The following is a 17,764-nucleotide window of genomic DNA, read 5'->3' on the forward strand; positions in this document are numbered from 1 at the left end:
TTTCACCTAGACAATAAATTCAGGGCTCTGAATTAGAGTCCTGAATTAGCTAAATTACCAGCTCTGTATTTTTCTTTCTCCTTCAAGGCAGTTGTTTAGGAAAAAATGCTTAATGGTTCTGCGGCCTTTGAGGTGGGGAGCATCCAACTATTCCCTTTGAATAATGTTCTGTCAAATAAATATGCTGCCTGTTGGCTCAACCAGTGAGATTTGTCACACATACGCATGTGAAATGTATTTCAGAGATTTTATCTGTCAGTTTTTAAAACTATTTCCCCTCATTGTACCTTCCTGGCAATTAAGTGCCTGATTTCCACAATAGCAATTTCATCTATTGTCTTGAGAATCAGGCGGATGTGACGTCTGCATTTTTATCTTTCCTCTTAAATGAGCAAGAGTTCCTGGCTTGTACAAAAACAAGAGATTTCAGACCAAAGTCATTCCAAGTCAGTCTTGACTTCTGCAGCACCAGGAGAACAATGATGTAGGCTAGAGGTGGAAACTGGAGGAGTTTTTTGCTCATGTGCAAGAGGAGTCTCATGCAGAAGAAGGTACATTCATTTCTAATTAAGCCAGTAATAAAACTGTAGATGGTTTTATACTGGCAGATCTTACTGGATTGTATTGTGATTTTTTAGTGGCACCTGCTCCATTAGAATTGGGGGAAACTCCATCTGCAGTTCAGAACAGAGTGGGAGGTGGATGGGGGCTGATGGGAAGGGATTTATTCCTTGCCTTTTTTCTCTGCCTGCTTTGTAAAACAAAAGGGTTGACAAAGATCAGTAATATCTGATTCACCACAATAACTGCATGCACTGTGCATGCACCAAAAATACAGTAGCGAGTGTGTATTCTGAGAATAATGATGCTTACTGTTTCCTTCACCATTCTTTGTAGTGGTTTTCCCACACAGTTGGTACTTCTGAGCTGTCTTGCAGCCTTATGTCAGTTTGGGATTTGCAGCATTATGAGTTATAGAATAGATCTTTCTTTTTCTGTCTTGTATGACTCAAACTCAGTGTTTATTTATCTGACTGAGAGTTGGACCTACATAACTAACAGCAATAAGAAGTGTGTGTCTATACCTGATATCTCATTTTGTCTTTGCAAAATGCATTCTAGTCTTTAATTGGATGGTTCCTTTAGGAAAAGGTGTGTCTGGTCTTCTGGCATTAATATTTTAACTTTAGTATATTTAAGCTTCTCTAGTTGCTTATATGATTACTGAAATTAATTCCCTTAGATAGAGCTCCCTGCAGCTTTCATACTTAACAGTTGATGTTTTGCCACTGAACCCATGTAGTTCACAATCTGCATGACTCTCCTATCCTATTATTAATTATCATTTTTAAAGGCCTGGTCATCCTGGAGGTAGTTTATAGACATACGGAAAACAAAGACTGACGTTCTCGTGCTAGAACATAGGAGGAGGCAATGCTAAAACTGATTTTGTTGAATGAAAATTTTCACCCTTGGTCTCTAATCTCTGCACTATTTTCTCCCTTTCCTTCTTGCCCCTGATCTCAAGCCTGTTATCACCCTGAAATCAGTGGATTATGTGGTTACAATGGTGTGCCAACAAACCTGCTGGCTGCTATGTTCTTTCTTTCCCTTTGTGGATGTTTGGGCAGAGTGCAAATCTTGTGCTGCAGAGGGGACTTCTACTGGAGCCAGCTTGGCTGAGCTAGTCTGGGGTGCATCTTCACATCAGGCTGGCTGAGAAATAATATTGTGCGTTGAAGGGCTTTGTGTGCAGAGTGTTAGCTGAGGGGAATTGGGATATGTGTCTGTGTTGGGTTGCATTTCCCATGGAGGTAACTGAATTCCATGCTATGAGAAGTGAAAATGCAGGCAAAGAGTAACTGATAACTCTCCTAGATTATCTAGTTAAAGCAGGATGGAGGGCAGCTGAATTATCACAACTGTCTGCATGGATTATGGCTTTCTGAAATGTTGCAGAGCCTCAACAATAATTTTCCTTATAAAGAAAGGATAGAAAGTGATGAGGAGTTATGAAACAGACTATGTCTCAAATGAAGAATATTCTAAGCTGTCTCTCTGATTTTTAACAGATGCTCCTCTTGACAGTGCTGCAAACAAGCCTGCTGCTGGGCACTGTAATCACAGGTAAGAAAACAGGTTTGGACTCGAATATATTTTCACTATTTTTTGTGAGATATGAGCCCCCCTTCCCCTTTTTGTACTGACTCAGGGATTATTGTCACCATGCTGAAGGCATCAGTAGTCATTCCTTTTGTCTGTTTACCTCGAAACAGGCACTGTGTTGAGTCCCAAACATTCCCCGAAGTCAGGAATGTTTGACTGAACAAGATATAGGGCTTTCCTAGTGCCCTATAGGCTTTAGTGGGGTTGTAGGCACGCACAAATGAACACATGGCATTCCTCAGAGCATCAGAACTTATATTACTCATGCAAGGTTTGGGCTGGTGGAAATAAAAAAGAAAAGGCATTTCAGTAATGCATATAATAATAACAAAAAACAACTGTGATCATATGGACTGCCATGCCAAGCTTACCATCTACCTGGAAGCCACCAGGACACCAGTGGAGATAAATTCCAGCAGAGAAATTCCTGAACTGCAAAATGATTGCTTTAAATTGCAGGTTAATGTTGTGTTTTGATACTCAGGGTTATCAGGGGCTTCACCTCAGGAGTCATCAGTTGCCCGTTGCAGCCTTTTTGGGAATGATCACATCAAAACGTTTGATGGTTCCTTGTACAATTTTGCTGGGTACTGCAGCTACCTCCTTGTTGGGGACTGTCACAAGCACTCCTTCACCCTCTTAGGTGAGTCTGAACTGGGGTCCATCACTGGAAAAAAAGACAAATAGTTCACCTTTATCAGATAGGATGGACCACTTCATAAAAAGTGGTCTTGGTTGGGTTTTTTTTGTTTGTCTGTGGTTTGTATTGGGGTTTTTGGGCTTGTTTTGGAAAGTGGGATTCCTGGGTTTCTGTTATCCTTTGGTAATGTAGCTCATCCATAAATAAGCTACTACTCCTACTAAAAAGAAGACCTTTACTAATTTTGTGTTTTTCAGGGAGATGTGGCTGAGTTAAAGCTGAGTCCAGGAATAAGAGCTATACAACCCTTTAGAACAATTTTTTTCTGTATTCTAAACCACACCAGTAAGAAAAATCCCGCCTTCTAGGACAGAAGGCCTTGGAATTAGCATAGGCCTCTGCAGAGTTATTCTTGGGCATAGAAGTGATGATATATGTAACCAAAACTGTATGTAACTTTCATACCAACTGCTTTGGTAGATGTTTTTATACTCAGTAGTTACTGTTTTGTGTTGGTCATAGTTTAAAATAGGTTTTTACTGGCCAAAAATTGTCTTCCTGAGTCCCAGAACTAAGAGTATTTGGTTGTGTTTCATCTCCTCAGGTGATTACCAGGATGGGGACAAAATTGGTTTCTCTATGTATCTTGGAGAATATTTCAGTCTTCACCTCTCTTTAGATGGAGTTGTGATGCAGGAAGAAAAAAGGTACCTCTAGGAACTATTATTCTAGCAGAAAACAACCTGATGGGTTTTGTGTATCACATGCTGAGAATTTCCTGTTTTTTCTCCACAGGGTTTCCATACCTTTTGCCTCCAATGGTATATTTATAGAGAAGGAGGCAGGTTATTATAAAATATCCAGTGATGAGCATGGCTTTGTGGTGAAGACTGATGCCAGTGGAAACATTCAGATACTCCTTCAAGAAAAGCACTATAATAAGACCTGTGGATTGTGTGGCAATTTTAATAAATTCCTTGAGGATGACTTCAGAACTCGGGAAGGTAAGGTTACCACTAACTGATTGTATGTTAATGGAGCTCTGCACACTTTTCCTGATTCAACAAAGATGTTGCTGATCCAGCAAAAATGGTTCTACAGAATGTGTCAGATACCTCAACCTGGTGTGTTGAAAAGCTAAGTCCTTTCATCTTCCATTCTCCCGAAAGGAAATGGCAGTCACATCTCATTCCTGAGAAAAGGCCAGGCATCTGAACGTAGCATGTTTAGAAACCTGGAAACTTTCAAATGCAAAGATAAAGCTACAGGTTAATTCATGTGGAGAGACTGGCTAGAAGAAGACCCAATAAAAAAGCAGTGTGAAATACCCATTGATTCAACATCTAATTTTTCATGAATTAGCCAAGAGGTAGTAAGAATAGATAGTGTAAGAATAGAAAGATACAACAGCAGAAGATTAAATTCCTGCTGCTTGCAGGTTTGGCATGGGATGCTCTTCTATAAAGGTGTTACCTTTTAATGACATTTCGCCCCCTATAAGGGCTGTTGGATAGGCGGGTACACCTTGTATCACAGCAGTTCCTGGTGAGAATGAGGAGCAAGATCACCTTTGCTGCTCAGTACACCTTTGTGTGAAGACTCAGAGTTTCTGGAAAGCCCTGAATGAGACTTTGAAGGATTGGTCTTGATTTGTGGTATTTCAGAGTGTCTTTTAATTCTGAATGCTTACCTGAAGAGGAGAGGTTTGAAGTTAGTTAATACATTGATATATTAGATTGATAACAGGAAGTGTGTATTAAAAATAAATGATAGTGAAGAGAGGGAGACAAAGCAGCTTGGAAAGGAGCCTGGCAGTGCTCCAGAGATGTGTCCTACTGGCACTCAGGCTACACAAGCATAACTTCAGTCTACAGAAAAAAAAAGAGATCTTATGGTGTGTTAAAATGATTAATCTGTCCTTCAGCAATGTAAATAATAAAATAATAAGAAACAAACTCTTGTCACAAAACTGCTTGCCATGGCTTGGATCCCTTGATGTCTGAATGAGATGAAATAGGAAGTTTATGGCTTTTTCTTGGGACAGTAGTAGTAAGGCCCCTGGAAAAAGCAGAAGTAAAAAATGAGACTGTAATGCTTTGGATTTTTCAAATGTAGAAAAGGCCCCTCTGCTGCTCATGTTTAAATGTGTTTCATGCTGTATGTGTTTTTCATGCTGGAGGCTGTATCTTCCCTCTTAAAAAAAACCAGTCCATTCACAGCCACAGATTTTGGAATGTAATAAAGTCCATGACAGGGTTTCTGCTTGGAGGAGCCGTAAAATAACAGAGGTGACAGAGAAAATGTGTTTTCTGTGTCTCTTACAGAAGTCAGGGATCTCCTCATGTTTATCCACCTGTGTGGATACACAGATCTGTGGTTTTAGCCTGAAAAATAGAACTGTGTGTCAGCAATTCTGCCAGTTTTTCCAGTGATACAAAAGACCTTTCATTTAAACCAATTTAGAAGGAATTAGGATGAATTATGTTTGAATTTGTTGTATCAGTGAGGGACATCACTACACCCATGCATTCTTTGTTTCCTTGGCAGCTCTGCTGGTTCACTGGAGTGTTTCTTAACTTGCTTCAGGCAAATCAGTCATGGAATAATTCAGATCCATTTTTTTTTTGTTTGCTTTGTCATATACTGTTGAATCTAGCTTCCAGGTAGGGGGCAACACAAACAGCTGGGAGAAGTAATATTTTTTGAACAGAAAAAGTAGGCAGCCTCTTGGGAGCCTGTGAAGCATTTCACCCTGTTCTTTTCACTAAAGTTTTTAGTTGTTTTCCTTTCAGGCTGATTAGTTCTCCCAAAGGTCAGCCTATCTCAGGATGTGAGCTTGGTGTAACTACATAGTGATCTGAGGGCAGTGAAGGGTTACCTTAAGGTTACCAGCAGGCTGAACTGTCCTGTTGGTGTGTCCATTGCTTCCTGTTAAAACCTGGAATTTATCAGACTGGGGCCTCAGTTCTAATAAATCACATTTCTGGGGTGGATTTTTATTGGTAAGAGATGTGTTAAGATCTTTGAGCTTCAGAATAACATGCAGTGGAAATGAAAATATGATTTTTCCATATTTTAGGGAAAGAAATTATTGTGGTTCAAGAACACAGTTAATCTGATTTTTCACTTAAGAAAGTGGAAAATGATATGGAACTTCATTGATTATATCTGAATTGTTTTTAGGGTGGTGGTGAAAGAAGAGGCAAAGCACCTGTTCTGTGAGTGGATATTACCACCTAGAGCAAGTAAAGGAGGCAGTAACAGAAGGGTGTTTAAAACTTAATGAACACTGTAATTGCTTTTCTTTTCTCTTGATATATTTATATTCCTGTTCTATAATCTATTCAAATGTGGCGTTGTCATGATGCTCTTATGACTCCTTGCTGTGTTTTTAGTGTGGAAGTGGAGAACTGATGAGAATCTGATGAAAGAATAGCACACATTGTTTCTGTGTACACTTTGGATGCTCAGCTGTTGAGGTCTGGAGCTCTGAAAGATGAGAATAAAATTGATATCCTGCTAAAGTAACACTGGTGGGACTAAGCTTTGAAGGCCTCAAGTGTTAGTTCTTGAATTCCCCAAAAAAGCCTCTCCAGTAGGTTTTGAAGTTCACAGAATATCCTGAGTTGAAAGGGACCTAGCAAGTTGAAAGGATCAGTAAGTCCCGGCCCTGTACAGGACACCCCAACAATCCCACTGTGTTGTCCAAATGCATCTTGAGCTCTGGCAGCCTTGGGGCTGTGATGATTTCCCAGGGAAGCCTGTTCAGTGCCTCACCACCCTGCAGGGGAAGAGCCTTTTCCCAAAGTTGCAGACTCACTGTCCTTCAGACAGGTTGGGGTGCTGAGTCACTGCCAGTGACATGGTTCCTACTATAGCTCATCCTGTGAAGTGCTCATGTCCTGTTCAGACTGGCAAACAACATTGACTTTATTGTATGGGCTTGCTTGTTTATTGGATACAGAAAGAAAACCAAGCCTAACCTTGAGACTTTGTTTTCACAATTTAAGCACAACTAAAATATAAAAAGAAATGTCTCAGAAGCTTTCTAGGGTTTTTGTTTGGTCTTTTGTCTGTTTTTTCTCCTAGACCCTAATGAAAGGTTTCCTCTCTGCTCTTTCTTGCCAGATAAGGTCTGGTCCTTTATGGCCATTCTGTGAAGGCTTCTAAGACTTGCCAGTTGATCAGGCTCTGCTTTCTGACCTCAGCGTGCACTTCTAATGGGTTGCCAGCCTTTGCTCATATCAGAAAAATGAAACTGAGTTCTTTCTAGATGCTCAGATATCTATTTGGCCACCTTTAGCCCATGTGCTTGATTCAGGGTCTGGGATTGAAGTTAGACCTTTCTGTTGTGAGGAATGTGGCTGCATCACTAGGCTGTAGCGTTCTTTCCCTCTCCAGTTCAGTATTACTGATTTTACATTCATTGTAACAAACTGGAGAGGGCAGGAAAGATTTTATAGCCCATGACTTTGTTATTTCATATCAATTTGATGCAAAGTATGAATCAATTTTTTGGGCAACCTTACCAGTAGTTTTGCCTGTCAGAATAATGTAAAACTGTGTTTAAAAAGCCCCAAAAACAACAAACAAAAAACCCCACCCTCATTCCTCCCCTGAAATTGCTTGATAAATAACCAACATGTGAAAATTGGTTATTTACCAACTGAGACTCTATTTATCAATTAAGACTCACAGGACTGTAGTGTCTTGACCAAATTTCTGCATTTATTTTTATGGATGAGTTAACAGAGCCTGAGAGAGTTATCTGATGGGCTTGTGGCCATTTGGAAAATCTGCAGGAGGTCCAGGGAAGGAGGTCAGGGTTCCGTGCCTGGAGCATGAGGTGGTTATTCCTGATGCTTTGCTTGCCTGATCATCAGTGTCAAAGTAAACAAGCTGGTGCCAGTTTCAGATTTCAGAAAGAACTGATGATTGGAGGCTCAGATAATCATAGTGAACAAGGATTTTGCTGCGAAGAGTGGCCATCACTGATCTGAAAATCGTTCTGAAGGGAGACAGACATGAGGGCAGCAATCGGAGCGCTAAAGGCATAGTCCAGCAGGACACTCCTGGAGACCCTGCCTGCTGCTCAGGCGGTGGGGGAGTGGCCCTCTCCTCAAACACTCTGCAAGGTCACAGGTGTTGTGATGTGTCTGGGATGTTAGGAGCAGGTGGGATTTGTGTTATCTTTATTATCTGCCTCCTGAACCCATCTTGCATGCTGAAAGGAAATTCCACCCTAGCTGGCTGCCTGGGGGGTCTTGGCTTTTGAGCAGCAAGTTTACCTGTCGGGATCTGTACTGTGATTCATATCAGGCATCTGATCATCCCTTCTTGAAGCACTTCTGTCCAAATCCTTTGTTTTCATTATGTTTTGTGACAACATCTGTTTTCAACACATTTCCTGCAAGTCTTAGGCAAAACCAGTGCTTTAGCCAGAGTCCCACCCAGGCTGCATGGAGGGCTTCTGGGTGTTGGGCTCTGATGAACTCCATGAGGGAGTTGTTTAGTTGTTTCTGCAGAATCTTGGGTGCTTCCAGGAAGAAGAAATGAGCACAGAAAGGACAGGAGGCAAAACACAACTCTGCTATGCAAGAGATGAGGGTAGTCCTGCTGTGTGGTGGGATTGCAGTGCAGATTATGTTGACAGCATCACCCAACTGGTTAAGCCCACTTAACCCCCAGATTATTTTTTAGGCTGTTGTGTTGTCCCTTCCACTGCCTTTCCTCTTCTCCCTTCTCAAGTTGTTCAGCAGAAGGAAATGGAGATGCCAGGTGGGAAAGGTCGGGGTGTTGGCACCTGCTCTTCCCTCTACCCATAGCAGTAAGATGTGCTAGGGATATTTCTCCCTCCCCATTTTTCTTCCTGAAGCCTCATCAAATAAGTGAAGTATTTAGGTTGGACATTCAGGATTATTGACTCCAACTTTTGAGAGATCACCCCCTTGTCAACTAAACCACAGCACTGAGTGCCCTGTCCGGTCATTTCTTGAGCACTTACAGGGGTGGTGACTCCACCACCCTGCTCAGCAGCCTGTTCCAATGCTTGACAGTCCTGTCCATGAAGAAATTCTTCCTGGTGTCCAACCTGAACCTCCCCTGGTAGAGCTTGAGGCCATTTCTTCTCATCCTGTCCCTTGTTCTCTGGGAGCAGGGGAAGAGCCTGATTCCTACCTGGCTGCCCCCTCCTGTCAGGGAGTTGTGCAGAGCCAGAAGGCCCCCCTGAGCCTCCTTTTCTCCGGGCTGAGCCCCCCCAGCTGCTCCTCACATGACTGGCTCTCCAAACCCTTCACTTACTTGAAGTGTGAGTCATTGAATACAGCAAACAAAGAAGTATAATCACATAATGCAAATGTTGCGTAAAAGAACAGCATAAGAGGTATAAATTTACAAGCATTGCAAGAAAGGAAAGGAAAGGAAAGGAGGAAGTGTCGGAAGGAAGTGTCGGAAGTAAGTGTCAGAAAGAAGGAAGGAAGTGTCGGAAGGAAGTGTCGGAAGGAAGGAAGGATGTGTCGGAAGGAAGTGTCGGAAGGAAGTGTCAGAAGGAAGTGTCGGAAGGAAGGAAGGAAGTGTCGGAAGGAAGGAAGGACGGAAGTGTGAGAAGGAAGGAAGGAAGTGTCGGAAGGAAGTGTCGGAAGGAAGTGTCGGAAGGAAGTGTCGGAAGGAAGGAAGGAAGGAAGGAAGGAAGGAAGGAAGGAAGGAAGGAAGGAAGGAAGGAAGGAAGGAAGGAAGGAAGTGTCGGAAGGAAGGAAGGAAGTGTCGGAAGGAAGTGTCGGAAGGAAGTGTCGGACGGAAGGAAGTGTCGGAAGGAAGGAAGGAAGTGTCGGAAGGAAGTGTCGGAAGGAAGTGTCGGAAGGAAGTGTCGGAAGTGTCGGAAGGAAGCGTTGGAAGGAAGGAAGGAAGGAAGGAAGGAGTGACCAATATTTTAGGGCCAACAGTTTTCCTGACCTTCAAACATTAGCCTGTGGGTGACGGAGCCCCTGGGGGTAGCTGCCAGCAGGAATCCTGGCATGGATGTGCATCCAGGGCTGGAGAAACATTGCTTCAGAGCACAACCCAGCTCCTGTTACACACCTGCTAGGGAAAGGCTGCCTTACTGCAAACAAAAGGGAATCTGGCACCTTGCTTCTGCTCAGGCCAGCTTGCATTGCTGCTTTAATATTTATAATATGTGGTAAACTAAAGGGTTGTGTCCTTCTTATTTCTGCATTTCTTTCCTTGTTTCCAGTCTTGGCTGCATAGATGACAATTTTATGTCTTTTATCCCCTTTCCCTGGGAGTTCTTTGCTCTCTGCTGTGGGCCTGATACATGCTACCTTTAAAAGCCCCTAATTTCTAGTTTACAAAAAAGTCTTCAGGTCTTAATACCTCTACCTTAGCATTCTCAGTGCAGTTTTCATCATAGTTTAGGAAGAGTGGTCTGTATATTCCTTATGTTTGCACTAAAGAGGGAGCTCAATGGAATCTTTATTATCTACATGTGTATATTATTAAATAGTTTATAGTATACTTGGGAAGAATTTATTTTTATTTCTTTTGGTTTTCAGATACAGCCAGGTTTATATTTCAATATATCCTCTGCATAAGGTCTTGGGAATGCACTAACACTGGCAGTTGATATTCTCATGAGCACCACAACAGGGTTAAAAAAAAAAAATTAAAAAAAAATTTTAAAAGGGTCGCAAAATTGTTTAGTAGCAGGTATCCATAATAGGAAGCCAGAGATAGTCCTGGAACCAGCAAGGTCATGGGTGGCAAAAGAGGCTGGAGGAAGTATTCCCTCTCTCGGAGGATCCCCCTCCTTAGAAGGGTAGAGCAAGAGTAGCAGAGAAGTGGTTTGCATCTCCTGGGAAGTCACAGTCATACTAACTCATTCAGCTTTGCTTTTATGCAATATTGATGCAAATTTTGGTAAGCCTGGGCCAGGAGATGCTTGTCCTGGGACAGAGGAGCATGTTTCAGGACATCTTACCCAGGAAGACGATGGGCCCAAACAATGATGGTGTATGTTAAGCTTCTTTACATACAAGATTTAGTTTTGGACAGGAGAAAAATCAAAGCTAGCTGGGATCAAGAGTGCTAATGATTTATTCAGTTAGGGAAAGCAGATGGTTTTGTTTTTCTCTCTAATATATTTTGTGTTTTATTGACAACTTTTAAGTGGTAAGAAGATGTGCAGGCATGCTTTGGCTCCTGCAGATTGTAGCTGACCAGCAGCAACTCCTACTGTGTTCATGCAGGTGTGAGGGAGGTGGGAGCTGCCTTCTGCAGGCTTTAGTCTGTCCTTGAGCGCAGAGACGTCCTTAGCAGAACAAAATCCATATCACTGATCATGGCTTTCCTACAATCTATTTGGAATAAAAATCTATTTGATACAACAGTTTTATATTTTTAAAGAGAACTTTCAGCAGACTATCACCTTAACAGCAGTCAATAATGCCCACTTGTTGCTAAAACCCCTCAAACAGAATGTTGCTTCTCCTCTTTTTCATTCCCAGGGACCCTGGTGGGGAATAGTTACGATTTTGCCAACTCCTGGGCTTTGCACAGTGAAAACAAGCACTGCAAGAGAGTGCAGACTCCAAGCAACACCTGCAACATTTCATCTGATATGGCAGAGAAGGTTGGTGCTGCAAGATGGCATTCTGGTTTCAGTCCTCCCCTACCTGAAAGGCAACTTGCCTGCCCTTTGGCAGAAGAACAGAAATCACAGAATATTCTGATTTGGAAGGGACCCACAAAGATCACTGAGTCCAGCTCCTGGCCCTGCACAGGACAGCCCCAAAATCCCACTCTGTGCCTGAGAGCATTGTCCAAATCCTACTGGAGCTCAGGCAGCCTTGGGGCTGTGATCATTCCCTGGAGAGCATTTTCAGTGCCCCAGCACCCCCTGGGGAAAGAACCTTTAATGATATCCAACCTAAACCTGTTATCTATCTATCTAATCTACCTACCTACCTACCCACCTACCTATAACCACCTTCCCCTTTCCCCCACCCCAAACATTAAATAGACAAACAAAGAAAGCATCAGCTTGTTTGAGGCTGAAGTGTGAATTACTGCCAAAGAAATGATGATGTTACTTGGGAAAGGTGTGTTTCAGTGATTCCTGCAGAATGAGGAATTAGTTAATTCCCTTTCTGATTGTGCCAGCAGGGAAGCATCAGTTCTGAAGCCTCTGTGGGCATTGCCTCCCCCAATGGTATTTGTGAATTTGTTGCATTTTATATACTTGGGAGTCAGCAGAGGAGAGGGATGCTCCTGCCAGGCTGTTTTTGACAGAGGAGATGTTTTCTGTTGGTGTTCCAAAAGCGCTGTGTCACCAGGCTATTTCCCTTCCCAGGAGGAAGTTCTTTCAGCTATGTGTACACATAGTAGTGCTGATTTAGTGAAGAAACTCATAACTGTTTGCCTTGGCCATCTCTGTGACCCCCTTTGCTGCATCAACCTTTTTCTTCTTGTCCTTTATAAGTACAAACATGCTTCTTGTTTCCCTTAGACAGGGTGTGGATGCAGGCAGATAGTCACTAGCTCAGGGAAGAAAGTGCCTTTGAATATTTACTGAATATTATGACTGTTGTGGTTAATTGAGCCTTCATCCCTTGAGGGGTTACAACTGATTCCATGTACTTTGTTGTAAATCAGAATGATTTACCAGAGTAATTGAGGCCGAAATGTAGTTGTGAGTTTCTCACTATTCAATTCCTGCAGACAGGTATTTGCTAAACTAGACACAGCTAAACAGCTGCTAAACAGCTTCTCAAGTGTAGTAGCACTTCCTGGAATATATCTGCTCTCCAGCTAACCTGGGTGCTGGTTTCCTAGCTACCTGGAAAAGGCTAACTAAGAGTTGGACAAGTTGCAAAGTTCTGACTCTATACTTCCATTAAGCTTTTGGATGGGGATGCTTCAGATATGTTGTGAAATTCAGTGAAGGATGCTTGTGCTCCTCAGCACTTAAGCCTCACTACCTGCAAAACTGGTTGAGGAATTATGGTAGTGATTTCAGGCTGGAAATCTCCAGCTGATGTTTCTTGCTTGGGCAGAGATGGTGTGTGTGGGGTGTATTACAGCGACCTGAGTGGGCCGCTGCTGGTGAGAGAGAGACGGTGAATCTTGTATCTTGATCAGAAGGCTTGATTTATTAATATATGATATAATACATTATAGTTATACTAAAAAGAATATAGAGAGAGGTTTGCAGAGCAGCTAGCTAAGCTAAGAAGAGATAGAAAAGAAAACCACAACAAAGTTGTGGCCAAGGACTCAGTCCCCTGGCTTGAACTGATGATTGGCCCTTAATTATAAACATAGAAAATGAGCCAATCAAGGTGAATCCTATTGCATTCCACAGCAGCTGATAATAATTGTTTACCTTCTCTTCGGGGGCCTCTGGCTCCCGAAGAGACAGAAATGTGAAATAAAGGATTTCTGTGGAGAAATGTCTGCGACATGGGGTGTGAACAATTTGGATTATTCTGCCTGGAGAAGAGAAGGCTTTGAGGTCACCTCATTGTGCCCTTCCAGTGCCTGAAAGGAACCTACAAGAAAGATAGAGAGAGACTCTTGACAAGGGCCTGAAGTGACAGGACGAGGGGGAATGGCTTCACACTGACAGAGAGGAGGTTTAGATTGGATATCAGGAAGAAATTCTTCCCTGTGAGGATTGGGAGGCCCTGGCACAGGGTGCCCAGAGTGCTGTGGCTGCCCCATCCTTGGCAGGGTCCAAGGCCAGGTTGGATGGGGCTCTGAGCAACCTGCAATAGTGGAAGTTGTCCCTGCCCATGGCAGAGGTGTGGACCTATGAGATCATTAAGGTCCCTTCCAACCCAAACCATTTTATGATTCTTTAAACCTGGTTACAGCTCTAGAGAAAGGGTAGTTCTTGTGACTGGTTGTGGTCCCTGGAATTTAATCTGTTCAGGCAAGTTTAGAAAGTGTCAACATTGCAGCTGAGGCTGGGGAGTGGCATGCAGGGTGAAATCCAGTCTGTTGGTCAAGTACAACTAATTTGGATTTTATACAGATGCTATTAAATATTGATGCTTTGTTGATAAAGTTATCTTTCACACAAACTGAATGAAATTATATTCTCTCTAATGTGAGTTCATAAACTCACAGCATTAAACATTGCCCTAATTTATCCATTGTGCAAGAATAAACACAGCACTATTAACAGAAGGCCAGCCAAACAAGTGCCTGCTGAAGAATGTAGGGCTTTTTAATAGTGTGCTTTGTTTGCTTGCCTCAGCTTCAGAAATGTAAATCTCCTTGGTCTCCCTGCCTCCCTCCCTGCCAGGCAGTCAGCTGTTAGGTGAGGGAAAAGCTCTGCTTCAAGGCACTCCTCCCACCCCAGTGCCCCCACACTGGGTGGGTCTCTGGTTTTCTTTACCCTCTCTGTTTCCCCCCTCCCTGGCCAATAGCATCATTGGAGAGATGGCTTCTGGCTTCTTTCAGCAGGAATTGTAATGACAGTATGAAGGGAAATGGATTCACACTTGCAGAGAGCAGGTTTAGATTGGATATTAAGAAGAAATTCTTTGCTGTGAGGGTGGTGAGGCACTAGCAAAAGTTGCCCAGAGAAGCTGTGGCTGCCCCATCCATGGCAGTGTTCCAGGCCAAGTTGTATGGAGCTCTGAGCAACCTGGGATAGTGGAAGGTGTCCCTGCCCATGGCAGGGGCCTTGGAATGAGATGATCTTTAACATCGCTTCTAACCCAAACCATTGTATGATTCTGTGCAGTGGAATCATGATTCTTTAAACCTAAACAGAAAGCCATGCTGTTCCTTTATCTTTAAATCTTAAAAATGTTAAATATTTTTTGGAAGTTTCTGTCTTGTTGTCTTGTTTGGAAGTTTCTGTCTTCTTTCTGTTTTGTCTCAGAGCTGACACAGCTCTGTGTGTCAGCTGAGAAGTCTTGAACCACCTCACACTCTTATCCCACTGTTGCCAGGGCCTTTCCCTGCCCTCCACCTCTAAAACACACACACACTTTGTGTGATTGGCTGCCTTGCCTCAGGACCAGAGACCATTCCAAACTGGGCAGTGTTGGAGGGAGGAAGAAAGCCTTCCTACCATGCCCTGCCCTCTGCAGCTGATGTTTAGTTACCCAAAAGGAGCCTCACTGTATTGTCTGATCTTTTTTTAGTGGTTTAGGCTGTTCAACAAAGTACTGCAATTTAACAGGCTCTAAGATGACCAACAGCATGGGTTACGTGGATCTGAAAGTATAAATGGGTGATCTGGAAAAGGATGGCAACAAGGCAGCTTTGGAAACAAAAATGTGTATGGTTTAAAGCATTGCAATTGATTATGGTGTTCTTATACATTACCTTTATTTTGTAGATTTCACCTCTAATAGAAATGGTGTGTGGTGGCCAGAGGTCGCTGTATTATTCCCTTTTTGCTTCTCTAATTAGGAAATGATACCTCTTGTATGTTAGATGTGAAAATTATTGAAATTAAAATTAATGTAATTTCTGCTTTTGCTGAAATTCAGCTCTTACTGCAGTTGGTAAAAAACAGGTCCCCCATTATCCCATGGAATACTTCCATATTAATAAAGAAATAGCATTATTCCCAGATCTGAAAACAAGTAGAAATATTCAGCTTTGGAACATAATTCATCATGGCTGAGGTCAGAGGCAGGTCCAGCAAAGGTCCAGAGGTCCAGCCCTGTCCCTGGATGTGTTCAAGGCCAGGTTAGATGGAGCTTGGAGCAACCTGGTCTAGTGAAGGATGTTCCTGCCCATGGCAGGGGATTGGACAAGAGGATCTTTAATGTCCCTTCCAACCCAAATCATTCTATACAATATAATAATATACTAAATGGGTGAAAATGAGGCCCAATATATCTAAAATCTCATTTTTCTTCATCAGAATAATCAGCATTCAAGGGAAGTGATTTCTTTCAGTTTTTACCTAGTCTGCTCAAACATACAGCCAGTGTTTGGTGTATTAAACATACTATGGCTTTGGATGCTTTTAATGTGAAAATGTGGGAGGCTAAATCTTTCTCCATGAGATATATTTTCTGAAAAACTATACCCAGTTAATGACACCAAAATATTCCCTTCCTGAGTGTTCTGGAGAATCCATATGTGTATCGCATACCATTGGGTTTAAATTCCTGGGAACAAGAGGGTGTCTTTGATTTTTTCTGTTATTAATTAGGTTCTCTCTTTAATGGTAATTGTTAAGCAGTGGACAAATGCAGTTCATGCAGCAGCAGAAGGAAATGCTACAGAAATGGGAAGAATGTACAAAATTCCACCTCCAGCTCTGTGTGGTGGGCCTGGGACAGAAGGAAGGTCAGCAAGTTTTGTGGTTACTGAGGGTTGCCAGTGCCAGGACCCTGCCAACCTATTTAAAGAAACAGGACTAGTGCAGAAGGGAAGGGAGAAATTTTACAACCTTCACCTGCATTTCAGATACTGCAGTCAGTCCTGCTAATTTTAATCTTGCAGCCACCTGTACCCTAAGCAGTGTTTCAGCCTGAGGCTTCACTCTCCAGTCTGGTGGGTTTGTGTAGAGTAGCTTCCATGAGCAGGAATGTTACAGCAGTGGCTGAGGGTGCCAAATATCTAATACACTGTCCTCTAAACTAAAGAATAAGGACCTCTCTTAGTCCAGCCTGGCCAGTGAGTTTTAAAGAAAGGAAGGAATGAAAATAAAAATGATTTGCAGAATGGTTAGAGTTGGAAGGGGTCATTGAGTCCAATTCCCTGGTTCCAACAGGGCCATCCTAGGTAAGGCTGCTCAGGTCCTTGTCCACTCACATTTTGACTATCTCCAGGGTGATGGTTACATACCCTGTTTTTGACCACCCTCATGGGGAAATGTTTTGGTTTTGTATCTATTCGGATTTACCCATATTTCAGCTTATTTGTCGTGATAATTGAGATATGTCTGAAAAATGGGAAAATTCCAGCTATAACTTTTTGCCTAAAGTCACTGGAAAACCTGATGAAATTTGAATGGCAAGAAAACCTTTACACAGAGAAAAGGAATTGTTTATTGCTTTTCAACATATATTACTTGGTTTCTAGATAATCAGCTGGAGCTCAGCATAGCCTTTAGCTATGCTGTTAGTGAACAAATCCAAGACCAAAGAACTAGAGGAAAAGAAAAATGGGTTAGTTTTTTTTGGTGTGTAATCTCCTTTGTTTTTTAAGTCACTTTTCCATCTAAAATGTTCCTTTTAGTGGAATATACAGTCTGAGTTTTGCTGTTTGAGTTGTATTACCTTGAGAAACTTCACTAGCTCAGCCCCTAAACAGGATTGTTGCATATACTGGTTTTCTACTGCACTTGATACTATCTGGAAAAAGGCTTTGATCCAGGAGTTGCTGTACTGCTCATCCTCTGAATGGCTCTGAGCTCACTTTTGATTTTATCAGTTTCATCTCCAAGCCCTGCTTTAATAGCTTTCTTGGCTGCTTCTGTTGTTGTTACTTCCACCCTTAGGGCATCTTTTCAGCTCTTCTGTACTTGTCTTCTGTACTGTGAGTCTTAGAGCAGCACCAACCACCATTTATGTAGTTCCTGCTCCCCCCTGCTTCTAGTGTCTTTTTTTTTTCCCATCTGGTTCAACATGGTGGGTGCTGTCTGGGGATCAGAATTATCCGAGGCTGGAGCTGAATTTCTGATTTTCACCATGTCCAGCTCTCATGTTTTAAGTTCCCTGAGTCCTTTCTCAGAAAGCTCAAAACTTCTTTGCACATGTGGTTGTTCCCTGAGTCCTTTGCTAAACTTGGAATACATTCCCAACAGAGGTGACATTTCTGGTTGGTTTATTTTTGTAAGCAAGAAATTCTGTCTAGGCTCAGACATGTACTAGCTTGAGTTGATCACCTGAACAAAACACCCTTTAGACAAAATAAAAAGGTATTTTCTATTCAGCAGTTTTCCTATACAGGCACCATAGCTACCATTCAGAGAAAACATCTTGATTT

At 42.4% G+C, this 17,764-nt stretch overlaps 1 protein-coding gene across 2 annotated transcripts in view; it reads left to right on the forward strand.

The window, feature by feature from the left end:
* The window catches only part of VWF (von Willebrand factor), a 145,972-nt gene that overhangs the window by 24,844 nt on the left and 103,364 nt on the right, over positions 1 to 17,764 (forward strand). The window contains exons 1-6 of one of the 2 annotated variants that reach the window (XM_059471895.1): positions 425 to 551; positions 2,073 to 2,127; positions 2,651 to 2,809; positions 3,411 to 3,513; positions 3,602 to 3,810; positions 11,308 to 11,432. In XM_059471895.1, coding sequence (XP_059327878.1) covers positions 522 to 551; positions 2,073 to 2,127; positions 2,651 to 2,809; positions 3,411 to 3,513; positions 3,602 to 3,810; positions 11,308 to 11,432 — 681 coding nt within the window. In that variant the 5' untranslated portion in view covers positions 425 to 521. Of the gene's footprint in view, positions 1 to 424; positions 552 to 2,072; positions 2,128 to 2,650; positions 2,810 to 3,410; positions 3,514 to 3,601; positions 3,811 to 11,307; positions 11,433 to 17,764 lie in introns of those variants that run through there. The other variant, XM_059471892.1, reaches the window with a different exon arrangement.

This window comes from Ammospiza nelsoni, chromosome 5, assembly GCF_027579445.1.
Source record: "Ammospiza nelsoni isolate bAmmNel1 chromosome 5, bAmmNel1.pri, whole genome shotgun sequence".
In the NCBI taxonomy this organism is placed as follows: Eukaryota; Metazoa; Chordata; class Aves; order Passeriformes; family Passerellidae; genus Ammospiza; species Ammospiza nelsoni.